Genomic DNA, 23,581 nt, shown 5'->3' with positions numbered 1-23,581 from the left:
AAAGGCTTTTGCTGCTTTCCTTGGGTGCAGCCAATAGCAGAAGAAGAAAGAAGTGGAAAGAAGCAGCCCGGTGACCAGGCGAGGAGCGTGGGGCAAGTGGGGTGAGTTCCTCCCTTCTGCCCTTCCCCCCTCTCCTCACTACCTCATGCCATGTGGGTGGTACAGCCTTGTGTTCCCACACAGCCTGGATTAATTGCTTTGTGGGGTGCTTTGTAGGTGACATTTGTCTGCGGACCACCGAAGTTTCCTTGCGGACCACCAGTGTTTTAAGTCTGTATTCTTCCTTGTTTGCTGCACAGCTTACCCAAAATATCACATATCATATTTAGACTTTCCTAGTTAGGTTTAAAGGTGGTGTCAAGATCAAATCTTTACAAGTGACAGCATTGCAGCCAACCACAAATTGAGTTATACAGTATGAAAAAAAATATCATACTAGCATCCATGGATTATAGAGTGCTTATAAAAACGGCAGGCTTTGTCAACCAGATGTCATTCTTAGTCTATTCTTTGCAGGTAAGAAGTAGGAGAGAAATGTGCATATGGATTAATCTTTGGGAAATTAGCCTGCTCCAAAAACATACGGCTGTCATCCTGATTTCTCTTTGACCCAGATAGCTAACAGTGCTCTGGGAAGGCTATTTCTTAAACTCTCTTTGGGGCTGCATATGACAAAGGCCTAGGCAGAGGGTAGGTCCAAGGGCAAAAACTCACCAGTTATTTCGCCTTCTTACGATCATGTTGCCCAGTGAAGCTTGTGGATTTTGAGTATTGTGCCAATGGGACTAGGACTGAACGTCGCAACTGAAGTCAAAGGCACTGAAAGGTTCCTCCTGGTGTCTAATCATATGCATTCTCAGACGTCTTGCTCAGCTTCCACAGACAGCCAAGGCAGGATCTTCAATCCAGGCTTTCTTTATTCTACCCCAGAGCCCGGTAGCGGAAACGGCACAGACAGATAACACTGAAATACACGCAATTGTCTTCTTCCTTGAGGATTCTCTTTCCTGCCCCCCCCCCAGTCACCCAGTAATACGCTTCATTTGGATGACAGCTCTTTGGAAGTGCCCATTTGAGGAGCGTGGCAAGGCTTCTATGGAGATAAATGTGCTAACTCTGTGTTGGGAGGAAAAGGAGTGTGAACAGAATGGAGAAGCTGAAGTGTAAAGACTGAGGCAGATGTTGAGCCGTTCAGCTTAATAATGGCCTCTCCCTGCAGTGTTCAGTTTCTTGTTATTTCTGCTGCTGCTGTCAATTGATCAGTGCCACGAGAGGGAAGGGAGAAACTGGTTGTGGGATATCTTCTTTTAAAATACATTGGAAGTTGTATAGCAAAATATATCTTAAACCTCCAACATCTAATTGTATTTTTTTTCCCCGACTGAAAGACCCACACAGGATTATAAGATAATGTATTGTTGCTAATAGGATTGCCTGAAAGAAAAGAAAAATCAAGAGATAAGATACAGTTCTAGGCTGCATAAACAGAGGGATAGAATCAAGATCATGTGAAGTGATAATACCACTTTATAATGCCTTGGTAAGGTCACAAGTTGGAATGCTGAATCCAGTTTTGGTCACCACGATGTAAAAAAGATGTTGAGGCTCTAGAAAGAATGGAGAAAAGAGTAACAAAGATGATTAGGGGACTGGAGGCGAAAACATATGAAGAACAGTTGCAGGAACTGGGTATGTCTAGTCTAATGAAAAGAAGGACTAGGGGAGACATGATAGCAGTGTTCCAATACCACAGGGGCTGCCACAAAGAAGAGGGAGTCAAACTATTCTTCAAAGCACCTGAGAGTAGAACAAGAAGCAATGGTGGAAACCAATCAAGGAGAGAAGCAACTTAGAACTAAGGAGAAATTTCCTGACAGTTAGAACAATTAATCAGTGGAACAACTTTCCTCCAGAAGTTGTGAATGCTCCAACACTAGAAGTTTTTAAAAAGATGTTGGATAACCATTTGTCTGAAGTGGTGTAGGGTTTCCTATCTAGGCAGGAGGTTGGACTAGAAGACCTCCAAGGTCCAAGGTCCCTTCCAACTCTGTTATTCTATTCTATTCTATTCTATTCTATTCTATTCTATTCTATTCTATTCTATTAAGACTATTCCAACCTATTCCCCCACCACACACACAAAATTGTTTTGTTTGATTGATTGACACTTATGGTTTACCCCCAACAGTTTTCACAATGGATCCCTCCTAAATTATGTCTTCCTCTGTAGGCTGTTCCCTAGAAACATCATATTAGAATTTCATCAGATCATAGGACTAGTGCTGGTTGAAGTTAATGAAAAAAGAAATTAGAAAGCAGGAAGTTGAGGAAAAAACTCCTTAAATCACACTAAAACTAGTCAGCTGTTTGTCTCAAAGGTGCTTTTTCAAAAGGCAACTGGACTTTGTTTTTCCTTGAAGGTGTGCTTGCTTCTCATCCAAGAAGCTTCTTTAGTTCTGAAGAGTCAGAACTGAAGAAGCTTCTTGGATGAGAAGCGAAATGTCTTCAAGGAAAAACCAAGTCCAGTTGCGTTTTGAAAAAGCACCTTTGAGACAACCATGACCTGGATGACTGAGAATCTCCATAGGTATTTAGTAAGCTGTTTCTTCCTGGCTGATTTTAAATTATATGCGTTTCTATGCTTCCTTTAAAAGTAATGCCCAAAGTTATAAATAGTTTTAGATTTGTAAAAGTAAAATATACTTTATTTTGATCAACTTTGCAATGAGTTTTGCGTAATTAATGTATCATTATTACACTGGGAGATATAATACTGGGGAAGGGAAGGTGCAGAGACAATACCTTCCCCCTGACCAATTAAATTTGACTGAAGGGGATTTTAAATCAAGAGTTCACTATTTATATCTCTCTTTTGGTGAGATGTTTCTAGGTATTTCTATTGATCAGACAAACATACCGGTAGATTCTCCCTCTCTTTTAGATCCACTAAGACTTAAACATTTCTTGCTAATGTCCATTCAATGATCGAAGAGTATATGGTAACAGCAAATATGCTTTAAAATCCTTCACAGATTGTCTTCTGCATTGTAAGTCAACTGTGTCTATCATTGTATGTAGCAGTTTTCTCTAATCTGATGTTTTTCAGTTGCTGGATACTGAAAATTGGAATTGTGATGAAACATATTTGGAATATATAAGTTGGTAAAAATATATAAAGAATATTAAGATGTGATTATCATGTGATCATGTGATATTCATTTCCATTACGTTCTGAATATGCAGGTAACTATAAGCTGTCAGTAACCATAACTGTTTGAATGCAATTTGACAAGTGACATGCCAGAAATAATTTTGAGGCATTGCTATGAATGCCTAATGGTTTACTGGCACTTTTTCCTTTGCTTTGATTTTAATACTTAGAAGCACCTCTGACCTAAACCATTAACTGGTATGTGCAGTATGTGTGTGTGTCTATATAAATAGATAGCTATAGATATAGATATAAACACATTGATATTAGAAGATAAAATAGGCTTTATTCCTTACTATTGGAAAAGAGGACTTCTACTAAATGTACAAGCTATTTATTTGTGTATCTCTTTAGAAGTATGTCTAAACTTTAAAAAAAATACCAAGAGGTTAGGACAACTCAAACCAAGAGTACGATAAAATATTTTAAAAATATCCTTCATGAAATATTAAATACGGTAAAACATGTGAAACAGTTTTAAAAACTAATTTGAAAAGACAGGCTTTGACACCTTTTCTGGAAACAGTGAATGGTAGGGCTTCAGGAGCAGTATTTTATGGGTTGGGAACAGCACAGGAGAAAACTCTTTGGTGCCTCCTCTTCAAATGGATCCTTAGAGGCAGCAATATCCTCTTAATAATTCAATATGTTCATAGCAAGGCTAATATAGTAGTTCTATAGATAACTAAGCTTTAAGCCAAGATGAGCAACATTCATTGTCACCAGATACCTGGATCTTACTATCATATGTGGTGGATGTGTGGAGAAGCCAAAAAAATATTGGATGAAAATAAAGATATGGTTGGAAGAGATGATAAAACAACGTATTGTATTAAAACCAGAAATATTTCTGTTAGGGATCTTTACCTGAAGTTTATAACACAGAGAATGTATATTTAATTATTCATGTACTAATGGCAGCTATAATGGTATTTGCACAACATTGGAAAGGTGAGGAGATTCCCAAAGATGAGAGAGTAATCAGGAAAATAATAGAATGTGCAGAGATGAACAGATTAACACTAGCAATTAAGGAGAAAGAGCAAACCAATATTATATGATATGGAAAATATTTTATCAATGGTTAGAGAACAAAAAAGGAATTTGAAAATAAAGAAGAATAAAGGAGAATAGAAAATAAATTAAGAGAGAGAGAAAAAAAAAAGATTATTGTTATTATATATATGATGAGAATAATGAGATGTAACTCCAGTAAGGTACTATCATCAGAAGAGTTGTATAATGTTAGGTGTTTGATGTATCTTAACTTTCAGTTTAGAGAAAGAATATCAATGTGAATGTGAATGATGTAAATGGTGAAGGATGTGGCATAGATATGTTTGTGCCTAGATGACACACTGCTTGAGAAAAAAAATGAAATGTTTGTATTTTTGAAACTGAAAAATAAAATAAAAACTTATTATAAAAAAGAAAGAAAGAAAGATCTGACAGCCATTAATTACAGAATCAAATGACTAAATCATTATTGTAAATAAAGAAAATCAAGCTAAAGGCATCTTAGCTTGGAATCCATTCAGATATTTTAGAGTCTGGTTGTACATAACTATACCTGCTGAAGATCTACCATATTTCAAGTTCCTTTCCCTATTATCTATGAGAAGAAGGAACATTTAAAAAAATAATGTAGGAAAAAGCATATATGGGCCATTTATGAAATTCTATCCCAAAAGAAGCATGTATCATATAGTCATCTATTCTTTCAGCATGACCTGTTTCCCCTAGAGTTTTCCATTTTCTATTGGTTTTTATTGATAAATTGTTGTTTTTCTCTTTAACCTGTTGTCACTACAGCATAATGATTTTAAAATATTCTGTTATAACTGCCTGAAACTTTATAAGGTATTGTAAATGTAAATTACATTAAAATGTAAATTTTAAAACTGAATCTATAAAATAACTCCATATTCTCTCATACCTATAAGTAATGCCTTTTTTCTTTTGTCACTTGAAATTGATTTCAGGTATTCACAGAACATGGAAACAGAAAATTGATGTAATCCTGATGCTTTGTTTCATAGAACTTATAGGACTGAGCATGGAGACATCCTATATTTCCACTGATCTACCACTCATCTGTATCACATTGCTTTACATTTGTTTATTGGATATACTACAATGTATGAACTGACCATCTTTATTCAAGATAATTTTAAGGGGTTGTTTGTTTAAGAGTAGGATCCCCAAGTGCAAGAAAAAAATAGATTTCATCATCTCAGGTCCCAAAAACCAAGAAGGGCATAAAAAATTTCTTTTAAGCAGTTTGCTTTATTGTTCTTCCCCTATAAACAGAAACCTTGCCAAACTACTGTAAAGCAGATCACTTGTACCATTGAACATATTTCTGAGAACTGCTAGAAGAGAGGCGCCTTAAATCTCTTCATTCCACACAAATATCTAAACTTTACTGTCTCTTGGCCCTCCACAATGCCCACCCTCCTTCCTGGGAATCCAGACTACATTCCATCACACATGTCTATTTTACATACTTTTGTTTATTAATTGCTAGGCAACAAAGAAAAATTCAACAGGTAAAACTTCCAATTATACAAAACAAAGAGACAGAAAAGGCTCCTGTTACTGATTTCATTTTTGTTTATAGGCTCAGCAAAAGCCTTGGAGACAAAATTTTGCAACCTACCTGTGAGATAGATATAAGATCAGCAGACCATGGGCTATTTAGGCTACTCTGTCCCTTATAATTGACTTTAGGTGGATGCGCAGCTAATAATACTTTTAAAAGAATCAATCTGCCCAATTATTTAGCAATACCCTCCAGTTATCCTTGTACTTTCTTTGTACTATCAATGTATTTTTCACTATACTTTGGTAAATTTCCACTGATTCTACAGGCCATTCCATTCCATTTTTCTTTTTTCCAAGGAAAAAAGACACTATCTATGAAAATGCTAATTAATATCTCTTGTTAAATCAGTAATCTTATTTTAAGAAAATAGAAGAGGAAAAACAATTTTAAAAAAGTATTAAATAGAAAAATAACAACCATCAAATAAACAGGGGAACAAGATAAGTAAAAAATAAGGTAAGTAAAAAAGGATAGGGAATACAATTAAATACACAAAGGGAGCAGAAAAGGAAAATTACCAAGTGAGGATCCTATGTATGCACAGAAAATTGAAATGATAAGGCAGGATAATATATTTATCATGCCTCTTTATTACAATTTTTCGACACCACTATGAATCATTATATCAGAATCATTAATGTCCAATGTTGTAGACAGATCAATTTGATTGTAATACTTCCATAAAATGGAAAAAAAAACCAGATACATTATAAAAACCCAGGCTGTAAAGTTATCTACCTTTACCTGGGAGTAAGTCTCAATTCATTAAATACATTTCTAAGGATGCATTCCCAGAATTCAACTGTCAGAAACTGAACAAATTTATCATAGTCTTAGTAATCTCAGACCTCACTTTTCATTTAAAAGAACAGTTACTGATCTATTCTATTCTATTCTATTCTATTCTATTCTATTCTATTCTATTCTATTCTATTCTATTCTATGCCATGCCATGCCATGCCATTCCACTCCATTCCATAAAGCTGTTGATATATATTTTATATTTTAAGCAGTTTGAACATCTCATTCAATTATCATTATGGTCACTAAATCAAATCACTTTTTTATTTAAAGCATTATGTTAACATTGTCTTGAAACATGTTACCCAATATACCACCAGATCAGTTCTTCCTCTAATGTACAGAAATAAAATGGATCACACATATGTTTAGACATCTTATTGGTAATGGTTAAATGTCTTGTCCTGGAATATCGTCTAAAAGAGCAATGATGTAATTTAATTTTGCATATAGAATGTATATTAGTATGCTGTATATGTCTCCTAGTTAGTGGGATGCAGACAACAGAATGTTGGCTTGCAAGATAATCTCTGGATTAGAGATCCTATCCTGCATTTAGCAAACTTGGAATAAACCTAGATTTGGATGCCTTGATTGGTGTTGCTTTTACTATTAACAGAGAATGCTTCATGTGACCCAAATATGATTAAGGAAAATAGCTTAGTTTAGACCACTGGCTAACTAAAAGCATTCTGTGGAAGACACATTCAATTAAAGACTTGATAGGTAGCAGAGATCAATATATCTGGGCCTTTATGAAAAATGGTGGGTTGAAATTGTAATGAACTATACATTAAATTAAATAAATAAAAATGGATACATATTCCTACTATTATAAGTGCTTTTACACCATTGCATTCAGTTAATTCCCATGTGACATCATACAAATACACAATAATCAATTATCAGAAACTATCAATAGATCAAAAACAATTCAGCAATTATACTATTATAATAAAAAACCAAGATATCATTTGATATCAAACAGAAATGCATCACAATTCAGATGCTTCCACCTGCTCTCATCTCTGTCCTAAAATATGCATTGAAAAGGCTTGCTTTTAAAAAAAATTCCTAAATCTTAAAAAGGAGAAATTATATATTTTCACGCTTTTAACCTTCCCTTATTATGTTTTTATTTTATTTTATTATATTTATTTTTATAAGTAACTCAAGGCAGGTAACATACTTAATACTCTTTTGTCTTCCTATTTTCCTCACAACAATTATCCTGTGAGATGGGTTGGGGGAGAAAGAGTTACTGGCGCAAAGCCCCCTTGCTGGCTTTCATGCCTAAGTTTGTTTGTTTGTTTATTTATTTATTTATTTATTTATTTATTTTATTTTGTTAAATGCTTACAATATAAAATAAGAATAAACATAAGTTTAAATATAAAAAATAGGAACTAATAATTGAGGACAATAGGACAGGGACGGTAGGCACGATTGTGCGCTTATGCACGCCCCTTACAGACCTCTTAGGAATGGGATGAGGTCAGTTAGTTTGAGGGAAAAGGAGTGTGGGTTAGAGGATGTAACAACAGAGTCAAGTAGTGCATTCCAGACATCAACCACTCTGTTGCTGAAATCATACTTCCTACAGTCAAGTTTGGAGTGGTTTACATTGTTTCTATCTGTTGTGTGCTCTAGTGTTGTTGTGGTTAAAGCTGAAATATTCATTAACTGATAAGACTTTGTAACATATGATTTTATGTACTATGCTTAAGTCCAATCTTAGCCGGCGTAGTTCAAGGTTGTCTAAGCCTAGAATCTCAAGTCTGGTGGTATTCTGTTGCGAACAGAGGAATGTAGTACTCTTCTGGTAAACTACTTCTGGACGCGCTCAATTGTATTTATGTCTGATGTACAGTGTGGATTCCAGACAGCAGAGCTGTATTCAAGTATTGGTCTAGCAAAGGTTTTGAAAGGTTAGAACTGCAACTCATAGTCTCCTGGTTTTTAGCCTGATGCCTTAATCCAGGGGTCTTTAAACCAGAGGTGGGATTCAGCAGGTTCTGACCAGTTCTGGAGAACTGGTAGCGGAAATTTCGAGTAGTTCGGAGAACCAGCAAATACCACCTCTGATTGGAGATTTTACAGTATCCTTCCCTTGCCACACCCACAGAACCAGTAGTAAAAAAAAAATTGAATCCCACCACTGCTTCAAACGTGACAGCTTTAAGACTTGTGGACTTCAACTCCCAGAATTCCTCTTCCAGTCATGTTAGCTCAGGAATTCCATACACTAAACTGGCTCTAAGAATGTGGTTCTTCTATCTGTATGAGGGGACCACCTGCAGAGAATGCTTGGTTCCAAGTCTTGTGGCATTTGGGAGGGGTAGTGACTCTCAGCAATCAATCAATCAATCAATCAGAATGGAGTTGGAAGTGTTAGATTGGATAGATCGGTCCCCATAGAGACGCGAGACCACAAGTGAACATTCAGCTCTTTATTCAGTATACGGTTCTGTACAAAACCTGCGCTCAGAGGCAGCCCTTCATATAGGAACTGCTGGTGGCGCGGCGGCCAATGACAGGGCTTTGAATCTCCCACGATCGGCTCGGTCTATCGCGGTTGATTCTTAGCGCGCCAATCACGGCCGTTTAGTTGTCCAATCAACCATGTGGACCAATCAGGATTCAGGGTTTGGAGTATGCTAATACAGAACAGGAAGAGATCTTGGAGGTCTTCTAGTCCAACCCCCTGCTCAAGCAGGAGACCCTGTATTATTTGGGACATGTGGCTGTCTCTTCCTAAAATCTTCCAATGATGGAGCACCCACAACTTCTGAAGGCAAGCTGTTCCACTGATTTGTTATTCTCACTGTTAGGAAATTTCTCCTTAATTCCAGGTTGTTTTTCTTGATTAGTTTGTTGCTTGTCTTGTTCTTTTGTTGTTGGTCTTATCCTCTGGTGCTTTGGAAAATAAGTTGACCCCCTTTTGTTTGTGGCAGCCCCTCAAATACTTCTTCTCTCTAGGCTAGCCATACCCAGTTTCTGCAACCATTCTTTATGTTTTGATCTCAAGGCCTTTAATCATCCTACTTGCTCCCCTCTGCACTTTCTATCACTTCCTATCACTATGCACTTTCTACCATTCTCTACAGGAATGCTCTAGGTAGGTAGGCAGGACCTAAGCCACCAAAGAACAATGCCTCCAATTCCCAGTCTCCAAAGGAGACCCAAATTACAGTATATCATGATCAGTGATATTGAAGTCTGTTAAAAAAAAATCTGGCAGGACCCGTCGAGTCACACTCCACTCATCCTAGCCTCACCATAAGTCATCAACCAATATGTAGCTATGGAACTAAGACAAAGAGGAAGGACACAGATGAATGGAAGTAGTTTGAGCTTACAGAATTAGTGACTCTACATTTGGTAGTGAAGCTGATCATTTAATTCTAAAATAAAAGGAATCATGTGTGTGTCAGAAAGTATGAACTGGTGTTGCACAGCATTGGTGGGCATGCATGATGGTAGGTGTTAAGTTTGAGCAATGAGAGGCTGAACCAGAGCATGAGTGCAACAATACTTTATTTTACAATAAAGGGCTGACCGTGCTTGCCAAGCCTGGAACTGGCTCGCAGCAATCAGCAACCGGTTGGACCCCGCAGCCTGCTTTTATAGCTGGCTGCTGGGGAGAGCCAACCAATGGGAATGGGGGAATAACGCCCACGTAAAGTGAGTGGACCTGAGTGAGAACTCCTTGAGTCCTCAGGACATACCACCCCTTCCCCCCAGATGCGAACATGCATAGTCCTTGAGGTAGACGGGGGGTTTGTGTTGGCGCCCGGAACGGCGCAACTCGGGAACATTGTCTGTCTGTTCGGTACCAGTCTGTGATGGTCGAGCCGGCATCGTGTTGCCAACACTCTCTCTGGACTGGGCATCCTCGGGAACCACCGGGTTGGTTGCTGGGGTCGAGCTCTCGTGGGTTGGATCAGGCTGGTCAACTCTCTGGGCGCTGTTGTCCGAGTTTGGGCTGACCGGAACGACCGCTGGTGCAGACTGGTCGCTGGGTACGATGTGGCTGGGTGGCGGATGAGGCAGTTCCCCTTTGACTGGAGACTCTGGATTCTTGTTGGCAAGGGTGCTGAGGCGCCTTCTAAGCTGGTCTATATGTCTCCTCCAGACGCGACCATCCTCCAGCCTGACTCTATACGATCTCGGCCCGGTGATGGCGATGACCTCGCCTGGAATCCAAAGTGGGTCCCCAGCGAAATTCCTTGCGAATATCGGCTCCTGTAACAAAAAATGTCTAACCCCCGACGTAGAAGCGAGGGGAGAGTCAGGGCAGTATTGTGGGTGCAATCTGTCCAATACAGTCCTCAGGCGCCGGCCCATCAGAAGTTCCGCTGGGGACTTATTGGTGACTGCACAGGGGGTTGAGTGCTGGCTCATCAGGAACCGTGCGAGTTTGTGGTGCCAGTCATCCCTGCCAAACCTAGCGAGGGCCTCTTTGGTGGTCCTGACGGCCCTTTCAGCCAACCCATTACTGGCAGGGTGAAATGGGGCTGTGAAAATGTGGCGAATGCCCAGGTTGGCAGCAAAACGGCTGAATTCTACTGATGCGAACTGTGGTCCATTATCGGAGACAATGGAGTCGGGTAGTCCATGTGTAACGAACAGGCGCGTTAACACGTTGGTGATTGCTAGTGTGGTGGTCGTGGATAGCTGTGCCACGTCTATCCATTTGGAATAAGCGTCCACGACCACTAGGAACATCTTTCCATGCACGGGGCCTCCCAGATCGATATGGATTCTAGACCAAGGGGCGTTGGCGCTCTCCCATCTGGCAGGGGTGGCGATGGGGGGAGCAGGACGGGATTCCTGGCAAATGCTGCAGGAACTTACCCAATTGACAATGTCCTCGTCTAGGCCCAGCCACCACACGTAGCTGCGTGCTAATGCCTTCATTCTCACAATGCCGGGGTGTCCCTCGTGCAACGCCTCCAGGACTCGGGTACGCAGCGAGGTCGGAATGACCACTCGAGTGCCCCACAGTAGACAACCCTGCAAATTGGACAGCTCCTGCATGCGAGTCTTAAAGGGTGCAAATTTGTTATCAACGTTGCCTCCCGGCCACCCCCTCCTCACCCAGTCGAGCACCTGGGCGAGCGTTTGGTCTGCCTTGGTTTTAGCGGCGATGTCAAGGGCGGTGATGGGCAGGTCCAACTGGGTGATTTCGAAAATGGCGTTGACAGGAGCTGGGTCTTCAGCCGGAGCGGGTAAGGGGCAGCGACTGAGAGCGTCGGCGTGGGATAGAGTTTTGCCCGGCGGTGAATAAGTTTGTATGAGTAGGCCGCTAGGAAAAGTGTCCACCTTGTCATTCTAGGGGAAAGGACTTGAGGTGTCTGTTTGTCGCTGGCCAGTAGGCCCAGGAGGGGCTTATGGTCGGTGACGAGTTCGAAGAAGTGGCCAAAAAGGAATTCGTGAAACTTTTTCACGGCTGCAACAGCTGCTAGGGCTTCCTTGTCTATTTGGCTGTAATTTTGCTCCGTGGCCGAGAGCGTCCTGGAGAAAAAGGCGATGGGGCCTCGGCGCCATTGGGGAGTCTGTGACTAAGGACCGCCCCAATTCCAAAAGGGGATGCGTCTGCTGCCAGTACTAAAGGAAGGTTGGGGTCGAATTGGATGAGCACTGCCTCTGACGTAAGTAGTGATTTAACGGCGTTAAACGCCTGGTCTTCTTTGTGCCCCCAGTGCCACGGTGACTTTTTGTCTAGTAATCTGTGTAGGGGTTCGGCTACTGAGGCTTTATGGGGCAAGAAGGATGCATAAAAGTTCAGCAGCCCTAAGAAAGCTTGTAGCTCCGTTTTGGAGGTTGGTGTGGGAGCTTCGTGGATTGCTCTAACCTTGGACTCCAGAGGGTGAATGCCAGAGGCGTCAATTTTATAACCCAGAAAGTCCACCTGTCTAGTGGCAATGGCGCATTTTTCTTTTTTTTAACTTGAGGCCATGCTGTCTGAACCTCTCTAACACTGCTCGCACTCTCTGGAAGAATTGGGGACTGTCCCTGGCCGAGACCAAGATGTCGTCCGAAGTAGGGTACTACACCAGGGAGGCCCTGTAAAATCCGCTCCATGAGGGATTGAAAAATACCCGGGCAACACTTACGCCAAATTGGAGACGCTTGCATCGGAAGGCACCCCTGTGAGTGACGATGGTCTGAAGTTCCGCTGTTTGGTTATCAACAGGGAACTGCTGATATGCTTGAGACATGTCCAATTTAGCAAAAATACTGCCCGGCTCGAATGTGTGCAATAAGTGCTGAATGACGGGCACAGGGTAGGCGCTAACTTGTAAATATTTATTGATTGTTGTCTTGTAGTCCGAGCAAATTGTCAGGCTACCATCTTTTTAAGGGGTGTGACGATGGGCGTCTCCCACTTGGCGAAATCTGTTGGCTCAATGACCCCTTGTTTTAGTAGTTTATCCAATTCAGCGTCTAGTTTTGGTCGAATAGCAAATGGAACTCTACGTGGTTTTAGTCTGATTGGGACTGCTTGGGGGTCAACGGTGAACGAGATGGGGGTTCCATTATAACACCCCAGCTCCTCGCTGAACACATCTGCGTAGTCAGCGAATAAGGAGTCAGTGTCTGAGGTTGAGACAGCATGGACTCCTGTTAACCCTAGGCCGAGGTGGGGAAACCAATCGAGCCCCAATAAGGTGGGTAGATTGCCGTTAACTACCACTAGAGGTAGGTGGCCTTTAAAAGTTCTAAAACTGACAAAGAACTTGCCTCTGCCGATCACGGGAATGGTCTTCCCCTGGTAGTCCTTCAGACCGAACTGGCATCTCTGAAGCCGGGTAGTAGATAGGCTGGGGTGGAGTCTCTTGAGGGTGTTCCACGAGATTATTGAGAGCGCTGACCCTGTGTCAACCTCCATGTGGCACGGTTTACCTTCTAGGGAAACAGAGAGAGAAATTTTACTAACAGCGTGGCAAGGCGGTGCGTGCGACAGTTTAATACTTGCCTCTGTGGTCCCGCGTGCGAGGACGGGGGTCTGTGCGCAGCGCTTTGGGGGGCTTGGCAGACTCTCGCGATGTGCCCCCTCTTATGGCAGTTGTTGCAAGTGGCTCCTTTAAACTTGCAGGTGGCCCTTTGATGCGATCCCCCACATGCTAGGCACAATGTGATGTGCTTGGGTGGACCGGTGTATTCTTGTTTGGCCCCTACCTGCGACCGTCTGTCGTTGGCGAGGCGGTGGACGTCGTTTTCATCGTTGTGGGTTTCCTCCGCTTCCACCTCTTCGGAATGGACTGGGAACGATGCTAGCTTGGCACTAGGGCCCTGAATTTCGGTGGCTGAGTTCGTTGCTAGCTCGGCTGCTAGGGCCTCCTCGACCGCTTGCCGAGGTTGAGGTCTTTTTGCTAGCAGGCGCCTCTGTAGGTTGAGGTCCTTGACCCCACAAACTAATTGATCGAGGAGCATGTCCTCCAAGTATGTTCCAAACCCGCAGTGCAGGGCTGCTGTTCTGAGGGCGGCCATGTATTGATTGATGGTCTCCTTACTTGATTGCTTCCTCATACGGAACGTGAACCTCCTGGCGATTTGTGAAGGCCTGGGAGCGTAGTGGTTAGTGAGGATCTCAAGCAACTCGGACCACGGAACGTTTTTCAATTCTCTCGGCGCTACGAGTGCTGCGGCGGTATCGTAAACGGTGGCTCCGCAGTAGATTAGGAAATAGGATTTTTCCGATGCTCTCCCGCATCCACCAAGCCGACCGCATCGATGTAATGATTGAAGCGGTTCTTATACGACTCCCACTTCTCTTCGTCTGGTTTAAACGCCGGGAATACTGGGTTGGAACTCATGGTGCTGGAACGGCTGGGCTACCTGCGGAAAAAAATCTCTCTGGGACTACGGGCGCTCGTGAGTTACTAGTGATATCAGCTCTGGAGAGGTTTTTGCTACCCTCTCTTTCTCTCTCTGGGTTACCACGTTGGCTGCTAGCCGTTGGAGGTGTCTTGATTCGCGCCAAAAGTGGGCGTTAGTGACTTCCTACAGCGCTGTGCTGTGTCTCCTACTGGCTCGAAATTCAAATGACACCCGTTTGAATTTCGCGCCAAATACAGAGCGGCTGCGGCTCGCAGCGCTTCACTTTCCCTGCAGCGGGGCTAACAAGCGGCTACAGACGCTTCTAACTTTGAATCAGACCGCTTTCTCTGGCTGCGGATCAGCGTTTGCTCTTTTTGATCGCTCGTATTGTTGGCTGACCGCTCTCTCTGGCTGCGGATCAGCGTTTCCCTTGTCGCCAGCCGATCGCTCTCTCTGGGCTGCGGATCGGTGGCTAGTGACTCAGCGGTTGCAAGGTGCTTCTGGTAGCCATCCCATCCTCGTCGCCAGTGTTAAGTTTGAGCAATGAGAGGCTGAACCAGAGCATGAGTGCAACAATACTTTATTTTACAATAAAGGGCTGACCGTGCTTGCCAAGCCTGGAACTGGCTCGCAGCAATCAGCAACCGGTTGGACCCCGCAGCCTGCTTTTATAGCTGGCTGCTGGGGAGAGCCAACCAATGGGAATGGGGGAATAACGCCCACGTAAAGTGAGTGGACCTGAGTGAGAACTCCTTGAGTCCTCAGGACATAACAGTAGGAATCATCAGACTGGTGATAGTTGCAAGTTACACCCTCTATAACTGATGATAAAGGAAAAATCAGATCGTGCAACTTACTAAATGAAAGTGTGTGTGAGGGGGGAGGGGTTCCTATAGACATTAGAAATGGATGAGTGGAACTGAGGAAAGAGAGCCCAGAAAAGTGATAAGGACATTTAGAGGTCCAAGAATGACAGAAAGTTGTCTCCTATTAGTTTAGAAGATTTTTTTTTATCAATGATGTATGTCTTACGCATACATGAGATAAAGGAATGATTTTAAATCTAAAATAGGTTTGATTGTATTGTTTTATGATGTGAATTAGTGAAGGATACAAAGATGGTTAAGTTCTGAATATGGCACAGATGGTTTTTGGTATTTTGAAAACTTCACCCCAAAAATATTCTTACCAATTGCAGATGAAGGGATGTTCAAGTCCAGCAGACCTGCCCCACCATGCTTTTAGGGGAACATTGGGTGAGTTGTTTTCCCCTCCATAATTGATTGAAGAAATTGAAGAAAAGGACAGCAGGAATTCCATCTGCATTGCCCTGAAATTACATTGTGTTCCATATTTGTGGGTAACAACAGAAACTGACCCCATTGAAGAGTTACAGACAGTAAAGTACACTGTGAAGGCAGTGCTTTTAATTCTCACTCAAAGATGGGAGGAAACCACAATAGCATGGATGTATGGATATATGGATCAGCCCAGAGTCAAGAAAGAATAGAGTTGAAGGAATATAGCTTTTATATAAAATAAAGTTCTATAAGAAAAGTGCATTCATTCTCGCTATATTGTTTAATAACATCAACAGAATGAATGAAAACATCCAACAGAAATACATGAAGAAAAATTGGAATCATGAAGTGGGAGGCCAAGAAAATAATGATTGAATGGAATTGATAAGATCTTCAAGAGAGAGATGAGAAGATTAAAAAACAAAATGCGATACATGGAATTGTATACTTTATTGATGTCATGGAAGCAAGGATAGTTCATAAGGATTGAAAGATATGGAGAGATAAAATGAACCATGATGCTAAAAGTACTTTTTTCTCTCCTCTCCTCACACATTCTTTGTCTTTGTACTATCTGGATTTTTTTGTCAACAGTGTGCTGTTGTTGCCGACAAAGGTCAGAATCTGTCTACTTCCTACTGAGCTCTTTAGGGTTTGATCCTTCCCTTCCAGTCACTGGGCACTGGCCCCCAAGGTCATTTAGATTTAAAACACTGAAGAGGCCAGATACCTGAGGCAGCTACTTAGGAAAGGTTTCCAAAGCATCTAGATGTTCTCATGTAGGACCCTTATACAGATTGGTTCAGAGCAGGGGTTGTCCACCTTGGCAACTTTAAAACTTGGCTGGCTGGAGAATTCTGGGAGCCGAAACCCAGAAGTCTTAAATTGCCAAAGTTGGACACCCTATTTTAGAGAATTATTTGTAAAGGGACTAGTCTAATATGTTTAAACATGGGTTTAGAATTCATTTGAAAGAATGTTAGGCCTGTTTTAAAAATGGAACTAATACTCCCCTGAGAGAGGGTTATTTCTATGCTGCAGCGAAAATCTATTTATACTAGGAAACAAAGCTGGATTCTGCCAGCTATGTGTTGCTGGTTCTGTCATCAAATAATGCATTGCAATTGTTCGCTTATTTAACTGGAAATGCATGCCTGGTTATTCTCTTTGTTACTCTAGCAAAAACAGTGCTTATTCCTATGCTAGTTTTCCTACTTCTACTGGATGCTGCCAGCTGTGGCTTCTCATTATTAGAATTGGCAGTCCCTTGAAGCAGTCTGTCACCTCTTATAAATCACTTCCTCCTGCTTCAACCCACAGCCCTCCTACCTGCGACAAGTAAACTGGGTTATTTTTGACTCAGGATTTAAGGCTCTTACATCTGACGCAATGCTTGGTGGAAAGAGAATACGAATAAATATGTGTCATTTTGACCATTGTCTGAAGAAAAGAGTAAAGGACATGTGAGTCAACGCTACCAGAACTGGGTTACAAAAATCTGATTGTTATCTGTAGAAAAATGGCAAAGAAACTGTTTCTTTACTACCATATCATGGTTGTCTGGATTTTTGCAGCACATATTTGGTGTGTCTTCTGAGGCCTGCTAGATGTTTCTAAAGTACAGGTCCCAACCTTCTCAGCCAACATGGCCAGTAGTGAGGAATGTTTGTGAGTTAAAATTCAAGAATATTTGGAAGCCACAGATTCCACACCACTAGTTTGAACCAAGTCAGCTTTCCAAACCTATCCTTCCCAAGATATTCTGTTTTCTAGCTCCTAAGCAATGACGGCTCATCAAGGCAATAGTAATAGCAGTTACATTCCAATATTTCTAAAGAACAGATAAGGCCAGCCTTAAGTATGTGAGATATTTGGCAGTATTAAGTCCTTTTGGAACATCCCCGCTCCTCTCCCATACCTATTCATTGCAACCCAACTTTTTAAATCTTTCTCCAGGAGTGAGAATTCCAGTTTGTCAACTTCTTTTATAGGTGTGAATAAATAAAGTTAGAATAAGTTGATTCAGAAGAGGGTTTTTTTTTTTCAAGGAAGTTCATGACGCTTATCTCACTGTGAAAAGTCGCAGCAAAAAATAAAATATCATGAAGAGGCAAAACATGTGTTGTTTGAAGGAGAGGGGGTTATTTTAATTCCGGCTGGGATTGTTGGGTTATATAAAACAATGATAATGATATGTATATTTTGCTATGCTATGTGATGCCATAAAATACTGCTATTACTGACAGACCAGAATTTCTGTTGCTAAGCAAGGCAGTTGTTAAGTTATTGAGTTGTGCCCAATTTTACAACGTTCTTTGCTACAGTTAAGGGAATTATTGCACACACATGGTTGTGTTGGAAGAAATATCCTTCTGGGTTCAGTCCTTTAAACCAGTGGTTCCCAATGCCTGGGCTGTGGACGAGCATTAGTCCAGGGCCTACCAGGAACTGGGCCTAACAAATAAGCAATGCCCCATCCACACACATGCGGGATTCAGACAAAACCAGCCCCATCCCTGGTCTGCGGAAAAATAATCCTCTGCAGAACTGGTCCCTGGTGCTCCAAAGATTAGGGGCTGCATGGTTTAAAGCAGGGGCCTCCAATCTTGGCCACTTTAAGACTTGTGGACTTCAATTCCCAGAATTCCTCAGCCAGCTTTTGAAGGGCAATTAAATGGCTCTGCCTGAAGGAGGTAGATCTTTGTTTTGTAGAATAGAGTGGCCCAGGACTTAATGGCTCATTAATAAAGGGGGGGGGGGGTTGCTGAGTTTCTGCCTCCCTTTTAGGTGAAATATTCTGCCCTTTTAATATTTCCTAAGCTTTGCTGGCTGAGGAATTCAGGGAGCTGAAGTCTGCAAGTCTACAAGAAGTGGCCAAGGTTGGAGACCTTGCTTGCTTTAAACAATTCAGTAGAATTACTAAATATTATTTCATAGCTATGGAACTAGTGTAGAAAATGCTTTGCCTTTCTTACTGAGCCAGCAAATACTCAACAGCAGAAAATTGAACAAACTTCTTTTAAATGTTTGAGCAAGCATATTTGAAAACAGGCAGCCCTGAATAGGGCCCTCCTAGTGATTAGTAGGGCTCTCTGTGTTTGCACAGATATTTCACTATTTTTCAATTTAATAGACGACAAGTGAATACTGTAATGCACCCTTACAAAATCAGATATTCTTTGATGTTTAGACTTCAACACCCAAAGTGTGTTCGTCAGAATGGCCATTCTTGAGCATTGTGGAAGTTGAAATCCACATATCTGGAGGGTAGATAGGCTGGAGAAGACTTGGTTTAGTGCTTGAACAAGGTGGTGTTTAAGTAGTCACCTACTTAAAACACGATAGAACAGCTGAGACATCATTTGAATAGCTATGTATAAACCATCACCATCCATCTTTATAATGTAAATCCAATTTACTCTATAAATCTTGATGTAATCTGTGAGTTTACTTTATTCAATGAGTTCTTTAATATGGGGAGCTCCTAGTAGCAGCAATCTAGTAATATTTTGCAATTTGAAAAAAAGGTGGGAAACACATAGAAGGATGACAAGCGAGGCCATATAATCTGAACATTTGCTAAAAACATTAAATGGTTTAGGATAATTTCAAAATGATATCCTCTTCTGGAAATGCCCCGTACTGGTCTTGGTTTTGTAGATGAAACAAGATGTATATATTTTAGAGGTTGAGATGGCATTCATAAAGGCAGAGGAAATGGCAGAAAAGATTTAGGAAAATTTCCTGACCAGTGGTCAAGAATAATTACATCTCTACAAAATGCTGACTTCTTTCTGTGTTGGGTGATGTCATGCCCCTGGTGGAGATTGACTCTGAGGGAGAGGAGGAACAGCCAACAGGGAGTGGAAGGGTGGCTCCAGAGGTTGTGGAGGAGGCTGGGAAAGGGCAGAGGCCGGCTGAGCAGTCAGAGGAGGACACAGGACTATCCATCCTAGGGTATGCAGGGAGGAGAGGATCAGGGAAAAACATGGTCTACTCTGGAGGAGAGGGACATGATCCTCTTCATGGGTTGCAGGTGTGAGATATGCATAAGAGTTTGGACCTGCGTGCTAGCAAATGCTGAAGACAAAGAGTGATTTTCCTGGATGAGGTTTATCTTGGTTGGCGTTCTTCCAACGGACTATACCTGGTTATCTTCCTGAAGTTGGCAATTATTTATCCTGGTCTGTTGTGGAATTTTCTTCAGTGCAGTTTGTTTTTGCTTTGTTACCTGATCTTTGATTTTGTACTGTATTTCTTTTGTTTGGAATGTTATTTTGAAAATAGTTTAATCTCCAACTATGAACAATTGAACAGTGAAGCCAAGTTGGAGGCATTAAAGGACCTTTATTTATGTTTTGGTTTTTGTTACATTTATGGTACACTCCAGATCATCACAAGTGAAAATAATACTGAAAAATGCCCTTAATCCTCTTTTTCTCCCTCTGGTACTCTAAGGCCAGAGCAAGACCGTAGAGACTGGAAACTGGTGATGTTCAATAAAACTCAAATTAAGGGAACAGAATGCTACCCTCCTGTAAGCCTCATTAGGCTGGAAAATCATTGGGTTGTTTGTTAGTTGCGAAGTCGTGTCTGACCCATTACGACCCCATGGACAACGTTCCTCCAGGCCTTCCTGTCATCTACCATCTTCTGGAGTCCATTTAAGCTCACACCGACTGCTTCAGTGACTCCATCCAGCCACCTCATTCTCTGTCATCTCCTTCTATTGACCTCAATCTTTCCCAGCATTAGGCTCTTCTCCAGTGAGTCCTTCCTTCTCATTAGGTGGCCAAAGTATTTGAGTTTCATCTTCAGGATCTGGCCTCCTAAAGAGCAGTCAGCGTTGATCTCCTCTAGGGCTGACCGGTTTGATTGCCTTGCAGTCCAAGGAACTCGCAGGAGTCTTCTCCAGCATCATAGTTTAAAGGCCTCAATTCTTTGACGCTCAGCCTTCCTTATGGTGCAACTTTCACAGCTATACATTGCAACTGGGAAAACCATAGCCTTGACTATATGCATTCTTGTTGGCAGGGTGATGTCTCTGCTTTTTAGTATGCTGTCTAGATTTGCCATAGCTTTCTTCCCTAGGAGCAAGCATCTTTTAATTTCTTGGCTGCAGTCCCCATCTGTGGTGATCTGGGAGCCCAGGAAAAAAAAATCTGTCACTACCTCTATTTCTTCCCGATCTATTTGCCAGGAATTGAGAGGGCCGGATGCCATGATCTTAGTTTTCTTAATGTTGAGTTTCAAGCCAACTTTTGCATTCCCCTTCAGTTCCAATCAATACAATAGAAGGTGATCAGTCTTTCTTACAGATTTTTGTCAGATCAAAACCTGAACAGTGGAACATCCTTACATAGACACCAGTTGTTTGGGGGGCAGTGGGGTGGGCTGATTGCAAAACTATTGCTGGTAAAACAATTTATTTTCCTTGTTGAGAAGAATGAGCCAGCAATGTTTACAGTAATAAGAACCAGGTTCTAGTCTTTTTTCCATCACCGAGCTGCATTTTCTGTGACCTTTCTCATGTAAATTCAGCTTCTACCTCAGCTCTTCTTGTATTTAAACAAGGTTTACTTGTTTACTTTGGATGATGCTTTTCCCCACATGTTTGAGAGGGGAGGCATGTTCTTGTCTTTTGTGGTGTTGTAAATGCATATTGCACATTAAGCTGCAATCTACCTAGAGCAAGAGGTCCCCAAACCCCAGTGCATGAACTGGCACTGACCTGTGGCCCACCAGGAACCAGGCCACATAAGTAAGTGAAACCCCATCTGTGCACGTGCAGAATCCAGGCAGTGCATAAAATCATGACACAGACGCACCAAAGCTGTGGAAAAACAGGCCTCCACAAGCCCCCGGTGCCCAAAATAAGATATAGTATTTTTTTATGTTCACAAAGAATCCAAAACCTAAAGCCCTTCTTTTTGCTGGAGGTTTTTTTAAAAAGCAGAACCAGAGAAGGTGGGGAAAGAATGGGATAACTAAGTGCTAAATTTAAGGTGTTTCTCTGTAAGAATTAAGGAGTAGTGTTTATGGAGCCAATCTCAAGGTCTAGATGAGGATTCTCTTTCCTTCAGATTCCTTGTGATCTACAGTAAGTGTTTGAATCTCTCTCTTTTTCCCTCCCTTCTGCAAACTGAACTATTTATACAATAGCACAGTGGTTCTTAACCTGGGCGATATCGCCCCCCAGAGGCAATTTCATTTTTTAGGGGGGGTATGGAACGAAAAGGGGCAATGCGGGGGCAAAAGAACGGAAGGGGGGCAATATGGGGGCGATGGAGCGAGAAGTTTTGGGGACACTTTTAAGACTTTTTTTGTACAGTGAACCACTGTATATCTGTCGTACAAAAACATCAGATTGCTTGCTACTAGTGGATTGAACTGTGTTTTAAAATGTTCTTCCAGCTAGCTTCAGTACGGAACGCCATACATATGTGAATATGCATCACTCATCTTCATGCGCATTGCGCAGCAGCCTATATCACTCTACCCATGCAGTGGCGTGCCATTGGCCAGAATGGGCAGTGATGGGGGGGGAGCGCTGTCCCCTGTGATGTCAATGTAACTGTTGAAACTAGGTTTATTGACGTCCATATGTGTTTTATAGTGTTCCAGTGCAGTCGAAAATTTAATTTGCAGTTAGTGCCTTTCATTTCGAAGACTTCTCAACATGGCCGAGAAGAGGAAGTGTCACCAATATTCAATGGAATACCTAAAATTGGGGTTCATTCCATCTCCTTCCAACATACACCTTCCATTTTGTCTTCTTTGTGAGGAAACATTTTCAAATGAAGCGATGAAGCCTTATCAACTGAAAGATCATTTGGTAAGAATTCATTCAGATAAAGCCAACAAACCACTATCATTTTTCCAATCCTTAAAGGCCAAGTTTGAGGGTCGCAGCACTGTTGAGAAGTTATTTGGAAAATCATCACTCAATGCCGACATGGGGCTCATTTGTTCCTATGACTTATCTTTGTTGATAGCAAAATGTGGCAAACCTCACACTATCGAAGAAACGCTGATTTTACCAGCAGTGAAACAGATTGTTGCCACGATGTTGGGGCCCAATGCAAGCACCGTCACGCAATTGATTCCTTTGAGCAATGACACCGTATCAAAAAGAATTGATGAAATGGCTGCTGATATGGAAGAAAGGCTTATTGACACCTTGAAAAGTACAGAATTCATGATGCAGATTGATGAGTCAATGATTCGTGAAAATGAAGACTTGTTATTGGCTTATGTCCGTTTCATCAACAGAAATGAAGAGATCGGGGAAGAACTGTTATTTTCTCGAAATTTAGCCACTGACACAAAAGGTTCTTCAATATTTAAAAAGGTTGAAGAGTTTTTTAATGAGAAAAACATCCCTTTGACAAACATCGTGGCACGTGCAACCGATGGAGCTGCAACCATGGTTGGACGATATTGCGGATTTCAAGCTCATCTAAAATCGGTTGTACCTGGAGTTATGACTGTCCATTGCATCATTCATAGAGAGCATCTTGTCTCAAAAAATTTGAATGGCCGTTTGCACGAGTCTATACGTTACATCATTAACGCTGTGAATAAAATTAAAGTCAAATGCCTTGAACAACTGACTTTTTCACAAGCTTTGTGAAGAAAATGATGAGGAGTTTGAACGTCTCCTTTTGCACACTGAAGTAAGGTAGCTTTCAAAAGGAAAGTGTTTGCAGTGATTCCACGAACTTTTTGACATAGTTGTCAAATTTCTTGACTCCATTGATCCAAGTCTAAGCAGTTCTCTTAAACTTCAACGTCTGGATGTAGCTTATCTCGCTGATGTTTTTGACAAGCTGAATG

The 23,581-nt window shown here is 41.7% G+C and overlaps 1 protein-coding gene across 1 annotated transcript; it reads left to right on the top strand.

Annotated features, from left to right (window-relative positions):
* The first annotated feature begins 22,424 nt into the window (after positions 1 to 22,424).
* LOC113438016 (SCAN domain-containing protein 3-like) lies at positions 22,425 to 23,378 on the top strand. Its single transcript, XM_087930375.1, has one exon. The coding sequence runs from the start codon at positions 22,425 to 22,427 to the stop codon at positions 23,376 to 23,378; it is 954 nt and encodes a 317-aa protein (XP_087786501.1).
* The last annotated feature ends 203 nt before the right edge of the window (positions 23,379 to 23,581 follow it).

Source organism: Pseudonaja textilis, chromosome 3 (assembly GCF_049901715.1).
Source record: "Pseudonaja textilis isolate UNSWEBS1 chromosome 3, rPseTex1.2, whole genome shotgun sequence".
NCBI lineage: Eukaryota > Metazoa > Chordata > Lepidosauria > Squamata > Elapidae > Pseudonaja > Pseudonaja textilis.
The sequence above is the reverse complement of the archived record's forward strand: the minus strand, read 5'-3'. Positions and strand labels throughout refer to the sequence as shown.

What these genes read in the sequence shown, in the direction of transcription:
- LOC113438016 (XM_087930375.1), top strand. Translation starts at nt 22,425, where the DNA reads ATGGCCGAGAAGAGGAAGTGTCACCAATATTCAATGGAATACCTAAAA.